This window comes from Brassica napus, chromosome A5 (assembly GCF_020379485.1).
Source record: "Brassica napus cultivar Da-Ae chromosome A5, Da-Ae, whole genome shotgun sequence".
Classification (NCBI taxonomy): Eukaryota; Viridiplantae; Streptophyta; class Magnoliopsida; order Brassicales; family Brassicaceae; genus Brassica; species Brassica napus.
In genome coordinates this window covers 9939863-9958634 of record NC_063438.1, presented here as the reverse complement: position 1 = coordinate 9958634, position 18772 = coordinate 9939863, and the positions used below count along the sequence as shown (strand labels likewise).

At 34.9% G+C, this 18772-nt stretch overlaps 1 protein-coding gene, 1 long non-coding RNA gene and 1 other non-coding gene across 3 annotated transcripts; 2 read left to right on the top strand and 1 right to left on the bottom strand.

Annotated features, from left to right (window-relative positions):
• The first annotated feature begins 663 nt into the window (after positions 1-663).
• LOC106347398 lies at positions 664-2117 on the top strand. The gene is made up of 4 exons (XR_001270699.3): positions 664-1177; positions 1292-1365; positions 1470-1731; positions 1898-2117. It is a non-coding gene; the product is annotated as an uncharacterized LOC106347398 (long non-coding RNA).
• A 1018-nt stretch (positions 2118-3135) lies between these two features.
• On the bottom strand, positions 3136-12895 carry LOC125609530 (non-structural maintenance of chromosomes element 4 homolog A-like). The gene is made up of 9 exons (XM_048781010.1): positions 12777-12895; positions 12463-12539; positions 5024-5246; positions 4869-4949; positions 4527-4776; positions 4350-4440; positions 3813-4029; positions 3637-3728; positions 3136-3551 (listed from the first exon to the last, which is right to left on the bottom strand). Exons 3-9 carry the CDS (start codon positions 5226-5228, stop codon positions 3324-3326), a joined length of 1164 nt encoding a protein of 387 aa, XP_048636967.1. The 5' UTR covers positions 5229-5246; positions 12463-12539; positions 12777-12895; the 3' UTR covers positions 3136-3323.
• Positions 6450-6570, top strand: LOC125609768. The gene has a single exon (XR_007339914.1). It is a non-coding gene; the product is annotated as a U5 spliceosomal RNA (small nuclear RNA).
• Positions 12896-18772: the final 5877 nt, after the last annotated feature.

Genomic DNA, 18772 nt, shown 5'->3' with positions numbered 1-18772 from the left:
GAACTATCAAACTTCAGTCGAAATGAAATAATATTGGTTAACCACGTTGAGTCAAATAGCACATATACACTTTCTCCTTTGCTAGCTGCCATCTGTAATTTATTTATTTTTTCAAAAATTATCCAAAAACCGAAAAATGTACCCAAAATTTTGGAAAATTCTAAAACCCTGAAAACCTTTTAAAAAAATCTGAAAACCTATAAAACCTGAGAAAAACGGTAAACATACAAAAATCAAAAATGTACTCCAAACCTCAAGAAATCTATGTATATCCAAAATTTCAAGAAATCTATAAAATTAAAAAAATAAATCAAAAATCCCTAATATTTTTGGGATGTTGGATATTTATAGTTTGTCACAGATTTTGGGTATATTTTGATTGCATATTTTTGGTACTAATGATTTTATTTTTGAGGTATTTGAATACATTTTCTTGGTACTTATAGTTTTTCTCATTTTTTCAAGTATTTTTATTTTATTTTAGGTTTTTGGTTTTATTTTGGATTTTGAATATTTTTAGATTTTCTTGGGGTTTTAGAATATTTCCAAATTATTGGATAAATTTTTAGGTTTCAAGTTTTTTTTTTCCATATAATGGTCAAATTCCAACCTTAATCTTTTCCGCTGTGTCTTTTTCTATCTCAGGAGGGCGGTCCATGGATAAGATTCAAGAAGCAGGAGGGCGAGTGATATACTGGGATGGTCGAAGAGTCTTGGGCGTTTTAGCCACGTCACGAGCCATCGGAGACAATTACTTGAAACCGTACGTGAGCTCGGAGCCGGAAGTTACGGTGACGGAACGGATTGAAGAAGATGAGTTTATGATTCTTGCTAGCGATGGGCTATGGGACGTAGTAACAAATGATGCGGCGTGTGCGACGGTGCAAATGTATCTTAACAAAAAAGGTGGACGTGGAGGAGGAAGGCGGAGAGAAGCTACGGAGTGTGAAGAAAGGAAGGAAGAGAAGGTGGTGGGGTCAAGGAAGAACGGGAAGAGAGGAAAGATCACGTACAAAGCATGAAGTTAGGAATGATGTGTTTAGCTATTTTCTGTTCTGTGAACAGGCACCTGCAGCTGATGACGATGATGACATGGATCCTTTTGGTGATGAGACTGAGGAAGAAAAGAAAGCTGCAGAGGAGAAGGAGGGTGCTAAGGACACCAAAAAGCCCAAAGGTAGTAAGCCTCTCCATTTTTTTTACTACAAGCACATGTCTTATGGGGAGCACATGTGGTGAGTTCATAATGATGGGTTCTCATTCTCTTCTTAAATATGAAAATTTTGGTTAGGTTCTCATTCTCTATGGTTTGGAGAAAAAAAAACATAGAGAAACTGAAGGTTATCAGTATCAATCTTTCTTGAGGTAATAGTATTATCACTATGATTTTCAAGAGAGGGTGAAACATTTCTCTCAACGATTGAAACTAACTGTGCAAAATTATTGACTATCACTGTATTCTTTAGAAGACGTTTGGAAAGGAAGGAGAGATAGGCTGCGAAACTTGGGTTATGACAAGATATTCTGATAGAATATGCTCTCTATGATGAAAGACTTAACGGAAAAAAAGGTATGTCCATATTTTGATCTTCAGTTTCATTAATTTTTTTTTTATTATATTCCTTGGTTCATGTTGGGTTTGCTGGCAAGGGAGGAAGATGAAAAGCGCAGCTTATCTCACAAGAAGATTGATGAAAGCTGAGACAGATGTGCAACCTGAGGCATTAAAAGGTAGAAGAAACCTTTGACCGTTTTGTTATATGACCTCACTCTCTCTATCTTTTCGTAGCGGTTCTTTCATTCAAACATCTCTGGCTGCTTGAGGCAAAAGAGTTTTAACTTTTTTATTTCGTTTTTTGGGGTCAAATTACAGTCTTTTGTTTTTTGGATTGAACAGTGGTAAACCTCGAAGATTTGTATGGCACCCTAGCTACTACACTGGTAAACTTCTAAGATTTGTAAGTTGAAAATTGGAGTTTCTTTTTTTTTTTTGGATATACAAAGGGAGAATGCTCATCTTTTATTAGAGCTAAAATTTATAAATTTGTAAATGTCCAGATGACAATGATACATTTTGTCAGAAGATTTATGTTATACTATCCCCTGTTTTCATGCGATCTCCATTTCCTTAACTGATAGGACTATGGCTGTCTAAAGTACTGTGACGAGGTAACTGTGAAAGTTATAAACGTATAACTTACAATTTACAAGCATGGATGGTGTCTACAAAAATAAAAAGTCGAAAAAAACTTACACGAAAAAACCAGCCGTAGAAGATGAGAACAAGGAAAAAGCTAACAGAGACTGTATAGGAAATTAAGGTAGGGACTCCTCAAAATATCTATCTCTCAAAATCTTTGTTTGTATAATAGTGTTATTATTCGTTTGATCTTTTAATATTTCTTCGATTCGAGTTACTAATTAGATGTGTTTCTTGGTGATCAAACATGTTTTGGAGATACCTAATTAGAGCTTTAGCGAATCCCTCCCTCCTATTCTGACATGTGTATATCTGCTCCAAGTATTTCATATGCTAACTCGCAATTGTATGTTATAATGTACATATTCTAACTAATTGATAAAGCACAAATAGTTATATAATATAATTATTTATGTTTGATATATCTATATTTGTAATTGTGATATAAATAATTAAAGTGGTTTACATTTTTTGAAAATAATGTTTCATTTTAGTTATATTATAAAAATAAAAATAAATTAACAGTAAATATCAGTTTTAAAATAAATAAAAACTATTTAAACACATACTATTTAAAATTACAAAACAAAAAATTATTAAAGAAATACATTGATTCTATTAGAAAATACTATCAAAAGAGAATGCTAAACATTTTTTCTAAACTTATGTCAAAACATCAAAATAGTATATATAAAAATAAATAGGTGACTAATATATTTAAACTAATAAAATTTGAAACTTAATATATAAGTTTATTTCTTTGTATAGTATTGGTATTAAATATAAATAATTACACAATGTTATAAAATACACTAAAATTGATTTCTTATATTTTGTCAAGGGTGAAACATTTCTCACTAGAGATCCTATCTCCGCGCATAATTTTATAAAACTTAATAAAAATTATAAAAATAAACTCAACCTAAATATTCATATAACAATAAATAATAATAAATTTATTAAAAAATTTTAATACTACACAAAATATATTTAATCCTATTTTCCGCGTGTAGCGCGGACGAAAACTGTAGTTAAGTTAATGTCACAAAACCAAACAGCATCGGGAGTTTTTAACACACTACTCTTATATAGTTATATACTAAATACAACAAGACTAATGTTCTCAAGCGAGTCTCCGCTTACATCTCTTTCGAGTTCCATCCCCCTCGATGTCAGGAGAATCTTCAACAACAGTATCTTCCTGTACAACCAAACCTCGGTTTCTCGAGAATTTTCTTATTGGCGTTGTCTGAGAATCTTGTGGGAAGTCTGAGGGACAAGAAGATGAAGCGATTGCAATTTCTCTGTGTGGCATTAGCTCTTCGCCCATCGGCACCATTTCAGACATCAACTGTTAGACAAACATCATTACCACAAAAATAAGATATCATCAGGACGCATTGAGGGTATAACTAAGTGAGATTCTGCTTTATTACCTTCCAGTCTTTGAAATCAAATCTAAACACAAAATGGTTATAGATGACCTCCCCTGACATCACCAGATTTGCAGCAGGTGCGTTTCTCGGCACTGGAGACAAATTAGGAAATCAGATCTAAGCTAAACGAAGTGAATATCTGAAACAGACATCAGTGGATGGAGATGTGATCTTACAGGCAAAATGAGAACCGGTCTTATCAACAATGATCTCTACTCGTCCGTCTTTGACCAAGAAGGATAGAGCGAACAAATTCTCTACAGTCTGTGCAAATGATCTTCTGTTGAGCATCAAACTTTCAAGCCTCACGCGCTTCTTTTGCCGTAGGATGTTAAACATTATCGCCATGTTCTTGTCTGTATCAGTCTTCTCTTCAGACTGTGTATCATCCACCTGTAGTACAATACAGTACTCAAATCAACTATTATCGTTTCTTATCTAAATCCAAACATAACAATCAACAAATTCCAGAGACAAACCATCGCATTCAAATCAATCAACAGAAGAGAGATTCCAATTAAACAGTGCTCAGACATATACAACATTGCAAACAGCGCAAATAACCCTTAAACGTCACTGATCAGCTGAGATACTAAACACTCGGTGAGGAGTTAAAAGTTACATATGTAAAGTCTAGAAGCAATATTGAATCACATATACTTCATTTGAGCAAATTATCAGTCAGGAACTTAACCGAACATAACGTTTCTTACCTCCTCTGGACGAACGCCTTCACCAGGCTTTGTACGCTTTCTGTAGACTGCCCTTTTCCTTTCCTTCAGTTCAGTACTCATAGGTCCCAACCTGATTCACAAAACAGGCAAAAGAACAGAACATGCTCAGCTGTTAGCAAGCCAGGTCAATGTTGAGAGGCTATTTTGAGAACTCACATAGTGGAACAACCGAAAGATGATACAAAAAGAGTAGAGCAGACAGCAAGCCCAAGATCCTTCCATTTGATAGAAACAGGAGAAGTTTCATCAACCCCTAGAGAAGCCTGACCAAATCCATTGACCAAAGCATTAACAAAGTCAGCAGGAGAAACCCCATTAGCAGAGTGAGACTTGACAGACGACATAATGGTGTTTGCTATATCCAGAAACGCCTCCGCATCTGCAACTTGCTCTCTTGGCTTCTGAACTGCAGATCAATTATAACCAAACCGGATCTTAATGAAGCTTATACTGAAAGATAACAAAGAACATCTCCGACTCATAAAAAAAAGGTATTACCTTTCTGGTGCAGGTTCTCAAATTCACTGAAAATTCTGGAGAATTTGTCAGAATCGACCCTTGTTAAATCATCTTTAGAATCTGCAAAACAAAACAAAAAGCCATGATTTTTCAAGACGAAACAGGCGAATGAGAGAGAGAGAGAGTGTAAGTACGGCTGATTTTGTGAATAAGAGCGAGATACTGAGATCTGAGAATCCTCCGATCAGAAATTCCCTGGTCTTCTTCCTGAGTCGGAGGCTCGTCGATTGGGACGGAGTCATCTACGCCCTTGTTCTTCGCAGACTCGTCGACATGTCTCCTCCCATTGCCTTCGCCGGTTGCTTCAGATTCTCGCTTCACCTTCCTCCTCATCCTCATTATTGATTCCACAACTGCCTGAGAAAACCCTAACGGAATTTTAAGGGATTTTCCCGAGAGAAAGAGAAGACGACGCTGCCATTTTCCCGCCAACCCCCACCCAAAATAAAGCTTCCAATTTTTTAATTTAGTTTTATCCAAAGCCCAATTCTATTTCGGGCCCATTAAAGTTTTATATATGTAGCGCGTATATTTTGTTCTTTGGTTTTAATAGTCCCACTTCGAAAACATGGGAGTAAGTAGCGGGAAAAGTACAAATTTCTACCCAAGCAATTTAGTTTGTTCTGAATACAACCCGAATAATTGATTCAGTGCCAAATACGACTTCAACTCAGTTATAATTCAAAAAAATTACCCAAACTTTTTAAAATATGCTTAAACCTACATTGACTCTAACAGAAGTTAGTCAATCGTTAATAAGATAAAACGACGTCGTTTTGATAAATAAAGAAAAAATGTCAATTTCGATCCCAACACTCTCAAAAATGTTAAGAGGCATTTCACCTTTCTTTCACTAAGATATGTTGTACAAAATATTAGACATATTAAACAATAACTAAAACATATATATAAAGCAATCAAAAAAGTTTTAAATTGGATAAGATGAAGAAGAATAGTAGTTTATATAATGGGAAATTTCAATTTCTAATAATATTTCAAAAAATTACTTTAGTCTAGTTGTTAGTGTGCCCCTTTAAAAGGATATCCCGACACGGGTTTGAGTTCCGAAATGAATATATTTTAAAATATATATATATATATATATATATATATATATCAAAACGTCGTCGTCTTATCTTGTTAACGTTTGACTAACTTTTGTTAGAGTCAATGTAGATTTAGACACGTTTTAAAAAGTTTAGGTAATTTTTCTTAAATTATAATTGAGTTGAGGTCGTTTTTGGCACTGACTATTTCACGACTGAGAGTGTTGGGGTCGAAATTGGCACTTTTCTTTGTATATCAAAACGACGTCGTTTTATCTTGTTAACGGTTGACTAACTCCTGTTAGAGTCAATGTAGATTTAGGCACGTTTTAAGAAGTTCTGGTAGTTTTTTTTGAATTATAATTGAGTTGAGGTCATATTTTGGTACTGATCAATTGTTCGGGTCGTATTTGGCACGACTGAAATTGTTGGAGCCGAAATTGACACTTTTTCCGTGAGTAGCAGCCGAAGTTAGATTATAAACAGTGGCTCTCTCTTGGTTGAAGAAATCACGCAGCCATGGGGTGAGGCACAAAGCGAACTATTTTTTTGCCATTTACTAAAGAATACCGTGTGCTCTCCTCGCTTAAGTCGACAAAGTCGGAATGGTTTTCAACATCCCCAGATCAGACTTGTTTCTCACTACTGAATCGGTTGATCAGGGTAAGGAGCTATGCATCCCATTTCTCATACACTGCTGAATGTGTTCCAACTCTTAAGCTTGAGAGAGTGAACAAAGATCCGATAAATCCATACCTGAGGATGACTACGAACCTAACACCAAGATGCGTTCACTCAAGGAGAAAATCGGATTAACATGAAGCCGCCTTTCTGTGAGGGGAAAGGGTGATACACCCTAAATTAGGGGAATGATCACTCAGCCGGACTAAGGGGATATGAACTCGCCAAAAGGGAGAACTGGTGAATTGAATGGTGACACAAGAGGGACGGAAATTATCTTGATACTACCAGACTTCAGTTGTTGCTTTATATGACGCACAAGTCCAACAAAAGAAGGGCTTCTAAACGTTGCTTGATATGACGCACAAGTCTAACGAAATAGAGAATGTTTACTTGGAGAAAACTCAACAAGAAACAAGAAGTGTTCTACAAAGAACAAAGAGATAAACTCATAAAAAGGGAAAAAATCATTGTCTTATTCATGGAATGAGATTACATATTTATAGTAGAAATGGTCAAAGAAAAACATAAAGAAATTGTGGAAAACTAGAAACTTAGAAAACACAAACAAAGACTAAGACTAAAGACTTTTGTAGAACCGAGATGTTGAATTTTGACTTGACTTTGAAGAAGTCAATGCAACCCACGACCCGAACTTCTTTGTTGACTCTGTTCAGATATTTCTTGATAAGAATGAGTTTGAAATGGACTGAAGAAAATGCTGGTCGAATTTGGCAAGAAACAAACCCGTATTGCACTTTTTATGAACTTTTCCTTGGGCTGAACAAGGCCCATTTCGTCCAACAGCTAAACCAGCTCCATCTTCAGTGTCACTTAGCTCACTCAGCTCCAAAGTAGTGTCGCTTAACTCATCCAGCTCCAAAGTAGTGTCACTTAGCTCACCCAGCTCATCCAGCTCATCTACTCTCACTTCAGCTGGTTTGAGCTCATGCATACTCTCTTCAGCTGGATCCAGCTCGTCCACACTCTGTTTCAGCTCGTCATCTGTCTCACCAGCTGGTTTTAGATCAGTATGCTCACCATTAGTCCATCCTGGTTTATCCTTTGTTGAAGAATCATCTGGCTCAGCCATGGTCGCATCATCCTGGCCAGGGTCTATGATCCGAAGCGCATCAAAGGGAACCTGCAACTAAAGAAAAAGACCGCGCCTACCGAATATAGCCAACTGACACATCTTTATAACTGAGATGGAGATGTCCAAAATGTGCCTCCAGAGAGAGGACAGAGCAATCGATGGCCCCTGAAACCTGTCAAAATCTCACACGTTCCACCACTTAGAACCAGTGATGATTCTTCAGACTCTAAACTCAGCCACCGGTGACAGAACGATGACGAGAAGCCAACGAAGAACGAACCCAAAGACCCCAAAACCAAGAGAGCGCAAACTTTGTAGGACCTTAATTTATAAAGGGGCATAATCTGAATAATTGTAAGATAGATTATAAAGAACATTGTATAAATACCAAAATACCATGAATCAAACAAAATGGATAATGAGTTTTTGCAGAGTCGAGACTTGGAAATTTCTTTCCTTAGCTCAAAATACGCCCCGTAGTGTGACGGTTGTATTGAGATTAGAATCTCACGATAAAACTACTATCTTTCTTCTATTCACATTACTTGAATAAGAAGCTTAGTAAACATTCATTCTATGTGTACTCTTATTGACAAATGAAAAAAGAAATAAAGAGAAGAAGTGGAAGAGATTTTTGTTGTTCACTATCTTCTTAGTGGAATGAGAGGGGGCATTATATAGCCTAGGAAAATCCAAAAACATTTTTAGTCTTAGTGGAGATAAATGTTGCACTAATTTTTGGTATTAACCACAAAATTGATCACAAAATTAAAATATTGTTTACCTTGGTGACCAGGACTAATTCTTAACAAGAATTGATGACTTTTGACCAAGTTTTATTCTCTAAAAGACTTGTTTATTTTTTTAAGGAAAAAAGTTTTCTAACTACGCGAAGTTTACACTAATATGGTGGAAACCATCTAATATATGAAAATGTGTCAACAACTACACGAAGTTTATGTTAATACATGTCACATGTACGAAGTAAATAATAATATGGTGGCAACATCACAATCGGGTTTAATTGATTTTAAGCTCACTTAATGGGGTCAATCCGTAATTTACTAAACTTAATAAACTTAATGATTTATTAAGTTTAATAAACTTAATTGATTTTATTAATAAAGTTAGTAATGTAATAAACTTTAACTTAAAAAACTTAATAATTTATTATACTTAATAAATTTATTAAACTTTATAAACTTAATAATTTAATAAACCTAATAAACTTAATGGTTTATTAAGTTTAATAAACTTAATTGATTTTATTAATAAACTTTAACTTAATAAAATTAATAATTTATTATACTTAATAAATTTATTAAACTTAATAAACATAATAATTTAATAAACTTAAACTTAATAAAATTAATAAATTTATTAAACTTAATAAACTTAAACTTAATAAACTTAATAAATTTATTAAACTTAATAAACTTAATAAATTTATTAAACTCAATAAACTTAAAAATTTTATTAAACTTTATACATTGAACAAATTTATTAAGTTTATTAAATGATTAAGTTTATTAATAAATGATTAAGTTTATTAAGTTTATTAATTAATGATTAATTTTAGGGAAAATTGCCAAAATAGAATAAAAAAACCAGGTTGTTGTCCCTTTGGTATAAAACTAGTTTTGTCCATTTTTTCTTCTTTTTACCCTTTGTATTTCTGAAAACTAATGAAATAAATAATTTTGAGAATCAAAAAAATTATTAAAAATATAAACAATTAATAAAACATCCATATACACAAGCTGGTAATTTTGTTTTGTTCAAAAACTTGGTAAATAAGATTTTTAAGATACGTTCTACTAAAAGTAGAATGCGTCTTCAACATAAAATAGTATAGTAGAAAACAATTTCTAAAATAAACACGTTCATCTACTTCTTTTAGAACGTCCATTTTACTATTTACTAAATTTCTAAAAAAGAGGAATGTGCATTCTACTAATCGTAAAGGTATCCACTTTCCTTCCGAATGCATCTTCTACGTTTATAAAGTATTCTAAATTTTAGGGAATGTGTTTTCTACAATGTATTCTTACGTCTACTCAAAGTAGAAAATGTATTCAAAATTTTTATCATTCTTCTAAACTTTTAGAAGTCGCCTTCTACGGATAAGAATACCTGATTTTTTGCGAAAATTAATGAAATTTCAGTTAAGGAAATATTATAAAAATCTCCTAAAAATATTCTAACTTCCTAAAACGTGTTATGGTCGATTTTACTTGAAAAAATTAAAGAAAAAATGATTCTCCCTTCTCTTCTTCATCAATCTATGGTTTTCCCATAGTTTTTCTTTTGATTCTTCTCACAAACTCTTGTTCTCTATGATGCATATCTATACCGTTTTTTTTTTTTCGATTGCCTTTCAATTTTTTTTTCATTTTTTCCATTAACTTCTTTTTTAAATTCAAATTAACTTTTAAATTGTGTTTAATTAGATTAAATATAGGGATAGTTTTGGGATTATGAGAAAAATTATACTATTGAGACAACTTCATGTTGGTTTTATACCAAGGGGACAACAACCTTGTTTTTTTGTTCTCTTTTAGCAATTTTCCCTTAATTTTATTGAGTTTAATAACTTTATTAATTTTTATAAGTTTAATAAATTTATTAAGTTTATTAAGTAAGTTTAATAAATTATTAAGTTTATTAACAAAATCAATTAAGTTTATTAAATTTAATAAATAATTAAGTTTATTAAGTTTAGTAAATTACGGATTGACCTCATTAACTTAGTTTAAAATCAATTAAACTCGATTGTGATGTTACCACCATATTATTATTTATTTCGTACATGTGACATGTATTAACATAAATTTCTTGTAGTTGTTGACACATTCTCATACAGTGGATGGTTTCCACCATATTAGCGTAAACTTCGTGTAGCTAGGAAACTTTTTTCCTTTTTTTAACCCCTTTACTTGTGAAAATTTGATCCTTCTTCACGAAGTCTCCTCTCCAAGCTCGACCATCCTTATCACTGTCTCCATTGTTTTGACAAAGTTTAATGTTTTCACTCCTTAAAGCACCGCAACCATCCGCAGCGACATGATTCGTTCTTCTAACACAAGAATCCTTTGACGGCTTCACAAACTCTACTCGATTTATCTCAGGAACTTCTTCATCCTCAACATTACTTGAATCCCAAAGCTCCTTATTCAAATCGATATTGACTCGTTCCTTTTGACTTACACCAGAAACAGAGAACATCACACACAAGGTAGTAGACGATTCCCTCTTTGCATAGCCCACAAAATTAGATGCTTGCCGATCATTGGTGATAATAATTGGAGGATTCCGTCTTTGATTCAACAACGAATAACTGAACTCGGCATTAATGGCATTATGGTCCACCCCATAATCCTCACACACCATTATCTTGAGCTGCTTCAACGTAGTAGTAGTTGCTAATGTTACCATTCGACCACGCCTTTCTTTGTCTACCACGAAACTCCAGTCATCACCGCGACTACACATCCATTCACCAGATTTGACATAGATTAGAACCATGTTGTATTGATAGAGAAAAGAGAGATGATTATGTCGATGAAGAAGAGAGAAACACAAAGAACAACGACAAAATATCGTGGGAGAAAATATTTTTGGAGATATTTAGGGAAGATTTAGTTTAGATTTAAGAAACATCTTTACCCGATTATGGAAGTTTCCATATTTTTCGGATTTCCTGTAGAATGTATAACCTAGGGAAGTCAGAACACAGTAGAGTAGATGTGAAACATATTCTTTCCCAAGCGCCAGATAAGGTAAAAGACAGAACATATCATGGCTCCAAATATAGATAAGGTATATCAACGCATTGTGGCTATATGTCGTTATCAAGCTAAAGGTATACGGAAGACATCTTTCTTGATTATAACGTAACGTAACCTAGCTATGGTTAGAATATATAAGAAAAGATAGGTGACGTTGTATACCAAAGATATATCTATGTATAAACATTAGTAGCTGATTTCTAGACTAAGTAGATGACCAGAATGAATATTGTAACTGTAGCTAGAAGATGAAATAAAATATGATTCATCTTTAAAAAAAACAATTTAAACATATATATTGTCATACTTATGTTTCCAATAGTTTTGATATTTTTTAACATTTTTAAAATTCAGTTTACTATTTTTTTCATAAAAAAAAAGTAAAATATGTCCAGAATTGTCCAAAATATCAAAAATTCTATTGTGACAAATAAAAGTTCAAAGTGTCTCATTTATTCAATTTTCCCTAAAAAAAAGTTAGAGAATAATTCACTCTTCTTTCAACACAAAAAAGGCTTGGTCTAAAAGGAGAATAAAAATGTGGGTTTATAGAAACAAAAGGAAGGCTCAATGGACTAATCTAAACAACTTAAGCTAAAGAGTGTAAAACTTTACTAAAAATGGGCTAACTGTTATATAAATGGCCAACAACTGTTTGCTCGTCAAGAAATTTTCTATTCTCATATTTACTACACGGGTAAAATATTTTCTGCTTTTGAGTAAATAAAACATGGTTTTTAGCAACAACCAAGAAATATTTCAATCCTTCTATAAATGCATTAGAAACTTGATTGGTATTAGGATCAATTCTTGCGTACATCCATTGCCTCGTAGCATGATTATCATTACTCTTAAGACAATTGAATTTTTGAAAAATCTGCGATCAACCAATCTAGACCTTGAATAAATCATTAATTCAATGCATAAAAACATGTATCATGAGCGCATGTAACAAAACTTACTGAGGTGAACAGAATCGTATGACAACAAGTAAGAATTCCGAGCCGTTCAATCAAGGAGGAAACAGCAACACAATTATCTGCTTTTTAATGGATCAAAACAGAGGTTAAACAAATAATTTAAAAGTCAATCCTTATAAGACTTAAACTATAAAGCTAATAAATGCAGAGAGAAACATAATAGATAAGAGGGATCGTCATGAAAAAACAGAGGTCAATAATTCTCTTTTTTTTTATTTATATCTCTTTTCGTTTCTGGAAATTGTAACATTACCTACAGAAGAAATATCAAAGGAAGAAAGATGGAGTCAGCTTACTGTGATATTAATGAAACCTGCTGTAATATGCTCTGTTTCACGACAAAAAGTGGAGAAAGAGATTCTGGGGTATGTCGATAATTAAAGAGATGAGAAGTATTTTTTTCCGTTAATGATTTGGAAGAAGGTATGTATCTAGTTTTATTTTTCTTGAAATTATTAATTCTTTTTTTAATGATAAAGACCTTGGACCTATCTTTATCTGAATTTTTTTTTTGTAAGCTACCTATCTTTATCTGAATTAAAGGGAAAAAAGAGATAAAAGTTACGTTTATAGCATAGTTATTTTATAATTATCTTTGAACGAATATTTAAATGATTATTTTGTCTAATTTCCTTTTTTTTTCTTGACTAGGAATAAGTAAGCCATACCATATTAGACCAAAACAAAATAAAATTCATAACATAAAACTGTTAACAAATCTCAACAATCTGAAACTTAAAAAATATAGTGTACATATTTAAATATACAATAGAAATATATATTATATATTTGTTGTAATTAATATATGAAAGCCATTTATTTTTTTCTATAAAAATATATAAAGAAAGTATAATCACTTTCACATTTTTGCCACACATTTTTTTTTATTTTTTTTTTGCAAATTAGCAATGATTGAAAAGTGTTGAATGTTTTTTGCAAAATTTTCAGGATATATATATTTATGTTGTAAAAATTTGAAATTTAGTAAAAAAAACATACGTCTGTTATAGTTGTTATTTTGCAATAAATTTGTAATGAAACTATAAAGAATATTCATTATTGCAAAAATATTGCAATAATCGTAGCAAATTATTAACGAAAATGGACGTTGCAATTTTTATGTTGCAATAGAGCTATTTTCTTGTAATGAGAGAGGCGAGACAGAGGAGAGGTATTTTGACGGCTAAGATATCAGTTAGGCTTGGGCATTTTAACCTTGACCCGAAGAGCCGAACCGGAACCGACCTAAAAATATTCGATTCGGATCCGGACCGAAAATTTATAAGTACCTTTTGAGTCTAATTTTTTTGTACCTGAATGGACCTGGAACCGAAAGGAACCGACCCGAATAGACCCGGACCCGGAAAGAACCGACCCGAATAGATCCTACCCGATAAGAACCGATTTGTACCCGACTTAAAAACATGTATATCTAAAACTATAATGTTTTTGTGTTCTATTTTATATATATATTATTTTATGATTTAGTTGAAATATCTTTTGTTAACAACATTTGTTATTATTTTGTAATATTTTTTAAGTAATATAAAGCTTTAAAATGTAAAATTTAGAGTTTAAAAATGTTTTATGTTAATTATTAATAGTTTCATTTAGGTTATTTTGTAAAATTTTAGATATATATGATAAATATTAACTAAATTTGATAGAATTGGTTATTTCATGTCTTTTTTATATCCTAAGTACCCGAACCCGACCCGGACCCGATATGGACCCGAAAAATTATGGGTATTTTATGGGTATTTTAATTATAGACCCGAACCAACCCGGATCCGAGAAGAACCGATCCGAACCCGAACCGAAAATTTCTAAGTACCTATTGGGTCTAAATATTTAGGACCCGAAAGACCCGGACCCGAAAGGAACCGGCCCGAACCCGACTCGAAGACCCGAACGCCCAAGCCTAGTATCAGTTTTCGAATCTCTCCACGGTTTGTCTGTGGTTTTGTTCTGTAGAAAAAGAGAGAGGAAACCTCTATTTATAAGAAAAAGAGAGGTAAATCCTATGTTTAATCCTGATGGCGATGGACCTAACAAATTTCCTTTTAAACCTAATAATTTTTTGGGCTCGGTTTTGAGATATTACATAAATGGTGCCATGTTGTATTTGTTAAACTATATAATCTAATCTCTCCTTGATACATTTACATAAGTTAGTTATTTATGTTATTACACAAAGAGTTGTAACTCTTCAAGTTGTGTCCTTTAGTATAAAGAGTTGTGTCTCTTATACTTGTATTGATTCGATCTCTATATAAAGATCAATCATCTGTTGTAAACATATTACCGAATCTCAATAATACAAAAGTATTTTCAGAAAAGTTTATAAGCCTGAAACGTCTATCTTATTCTTTCTCTCGAACTCGTGTGTAACACACTGTGATCGTTGTGTAACACAAGCGGTTGGTAAAAGATTAACATGGTATCAGAGCTTTACGTTTGAGAGGACAAAGGAAAAAGCACTAGTAAGAGAAACACTTGGCGTGGAGAAAAGGAGGCTAGAGGATTTTGTCATACGATTTCGGAATCATTCGAAACGATGAAGAATCAAGTAATCCCCATATTTGATGGAGAGAAGTACGACTTCTGGAGCATCAAGATGACAACCATTCTCAAGACCAGGAAGTTATGGTCTGTGGTTGAAGAAGGCGTAGCAGCCCCACCAGCACAAGTGGATGAAACCCCTGAAACAGCAAGGGCAAGATCGCTTAGAGAAGAAGCGATGATGAACGATACATTGGCTTTGCAAATCTTGCAAACTGCTGTATCGGATCATATATTCTCACGGATTGCAGCAGCATCAACATCCAAAGAGGCGTGGGATGCATTGAAGGAGGAGTATGAAGGCTCTCCTCAAGTTCGTTTGATTAAACTTCAAACATTGCGAAGGGAGTATGAGAATCTGAAGATGTATGAGAATGAAGACATTAAGGTCTTCACAGATAAGATAGTTGAATTGGCAAATCAATTAACTTATCATGGTGAACAGAAGTCAGATGTTCAACTCATACAGAAGATACTCATCTCTCTCCCAGCCAAGTTCGATAGCATAGTCAGTGTGTTGGAGCAAACAAGCGATTTGACTTCAACAAAGATGACAGAGTTGATCGGGATCTTGAAGGCTCATGAAGCAAGGCTGGCTGCAAGAGAAGAAAGCACCAGTGAAGGAGCATTCGATGCTCGTGTTAAACACAAAAATTCTGGTGTTACACAAGACAACTCAAAGCGCCAAGGAGGCAAGAAGTGGTGCGGTTTCTGCAAGAGAAACAACCACAATGAGAGCGAGTGTTGGAGGAAACAGAAGAAGGAAGATCCAAAGAAGGATCACAGAAGTAACAAGGAGTGTTACAATTGTGGCAAGTTAGGCCACTTTGCAAATCAGTGCTACTCAAAGAAGAAAGAGAAGGCACATGTGAGTCTCGAAGAAGATTCAAATGAAGATCACATGTTGTTCAGTGCGAGCGAAGCAGCAACAACAGTGATGGAAGATGTCTGGTTAGTAGACAGTGGAGCAACTAATCATATGACAAAGGAGGAGAGTTACTTCTCAAAGCTTGATAGGAGTATCAAGGTTCCAATAAAGATTGGAAATGGAAGCACAGTCATGACAGCCGGTAAAGGAGACATTACCGTCATGACCAAAGGTGGCAAGAAGACCATCAGAAATGTATTCTTGGTTCCGGGTTTGGCGAAAAATTTGTTGAGTGTTCCACAAATTGTTTCAAGCGGATACCGGGTGAGTTTCCAAGAGAAGAGATGCATCATAGATGATGCAAAAGGAAGGAGGATAATGGATATCCCAATGACTCACAAAAGCTATCGAATCAGGATGAGTTCGGCTCAGGTAGAAGAGGCCTTGAGCGCTAGTGAGCAAGGAAAGATGGAGACATGGCACAAGAGACTTGGTCATGTAGGCGACAAAAGGTTGCAACAAATGCAAGACAAAGACTTGGTAAAGGGATTACCAAAGTTTAAAGTCAAGAAGGAAGCATGTGAGGCGTGTAGACTTGGAAAGCAATCACGCAAAAGCTTCCCAAAGGAATCTCAAACTAAGACAAGAGAGAAGCTTGAGATTGTACATACGGATGTATGTGGGCCGATGCAGCACCAGTCTGTTGATGGAAGCCGATACTTTTTGCTATTCTTGGATGATCATACTCACATGTGTTGGGTATACTTCATGAAGCAAAAGTCAGAGACATTCTCACTGTTCAAGAAGTTCAAAGCAATGGTGGAGAAGCAGTCGGATTGTACCATCAAGACACTGAGATCAGATGGAGGTGGTGAGTTCACTTCACGAGAATTCAACCGGTTCTGTGAAGAAGAAGGAATCAATAAGCAAGTCACCTTGCCTTATTCACCACAACAAAATGGTGCAGCGGAGCGCATGAATAGGACCTTGGTGGAGATGGCTAGATCGATGTTGGCAGAGCAAGACTTACCGCTCAAGTTATGGGCAGAAGCGGTATACACTGCCTCATATCTTCAAAACCGTCTGCCATCAAAGGCAATAGAAGAAGATGTCACTCCTATAGAGAAGTGGTGTGGACACAAGCCAGATGTGTCACACATGAGAATGTTTGGTAGCATATGCTACATACATATCCCAAATCAAAAGAGGAGGAAGCTAGACGTCAAGGCAAAGCGTGGAGTCTTTGTTGGATATAGCAACCAATCCAAAGGCTATAGAGTTCTCATTTTGGAGAATGAGAAGATTGAAGTATCAAGAGATGTCGAGTTTGAAGAAGGAAAGAAGTGGGATTGGAAAAGGCAAGAAGAAGTGAGGAAGACATTGGAGTTGTCTATGGAAGACTCTCACTCGCCTGAGGAACAAACCGAAGGTGCATCCAGTCCTGAGGAACAAACCGAAGGTGCATCCAGTCCTGAGGAACAATTTGGAGGTACTTTCAGTCCTATTTCTTTTCAAAATGATGATCATGATACTAGTAGTGGAGATGAAGAAACTTCTGAGGCACCAAGGAAGTTCAAGTCCATGGTTGATATCATGGAAAGGGCACCGAGAGTAGAGCTTGATGAAGCGGCTCAAGCTATAGAAGCTTGTCTTCATGCAAATGAAGAACCATACACTTATGATGAAGCGTGTGGTACCAAGGAATGGAGAGAAGCAATGAATGAGGAGATAGCCATGATTGAGAAGAACAAGACGTGGGAACTAGTGGACAAGCCAAAGAAGAAGAATGTGATAAGTGTGAAGTGGATCTACAAGATCAAGACCGATGCAAACGGCAATCACATCAAGCACAAGGCGCGGCTAGTTGCAAGAGGGTTCTCTCAAGAGTATGGTGTTGACTACCTTGAGACGTTTGCTCCTGTCTCAAGACATGATACAATACGAGCCATACTTGCCTATGCGGCTCAGATGAAGTGGCAATTGTATCAGATGGATGTGAAGTCAGCCTTTCTCAATGGCGACCTCAAGGAAGAAGTGTATGTCACACAACCGCCTGGGTATGTGACACACGGGAAGGAACACAAGGTGTTAAGGCTACACAAAGCTTTATATGGTTTAAAGCAAGCCCCAAGGGCATGGTATGGAAGGATAGATTCATACTTTCTTCAAAACGGTTTTGAGAGGAGTATGAATGATGCGGCCTTATACATCAAGAAGCAAGGAGGAGATGTGTTGATCGTGAGTCTATATGTGGATGATATAATCATCACAGGAAGCAACATTCAGAGCATCAACACATTCAAGGAGAACATGAAGAAAGAATTCGAGATGGTGGATCTTGGATTGTTGAACTACTTTCTTGGAATGGAAGTAATTCAAGACAATGGAGGCATATTTCTTTCACAAGAAAAGTATGCAAACAAACTTGTAGACAAGTTTGGGATGCGAGACAGCAAGAGTGTAAGCAACCCACTTACACCACAAGGAAAAGGAGTTGAGGATGACAAGGAGTATGGAGATCCGACTAAGTATAGAAGCATCATTGGAGGGCTTTTGTACTTGTGTGCATCAAGACCTGATGTGATGTATGCAAGCGCCTATCTCTCAAGATACATGTCATCACCTCGCATGAAGCACTACCAAGAAGCCAAGAGGGTGTTAAGATATGTCAAAGGAACATCAAACTTTGGAGTGTACTTCACAAGCGTGAAAGAACCAAGACTTCTAGGCTACACGGACAGCGATTGGGGTGGTTCTAAGGAAGACAAGAAAAGCACTTCAGGTTATGTGTTTACTCTTGGATCAGCCATGTTTTGTTGGCAGTCAAGCAAGCAACAAACAGTGGCGCAATCAACGGCTGAG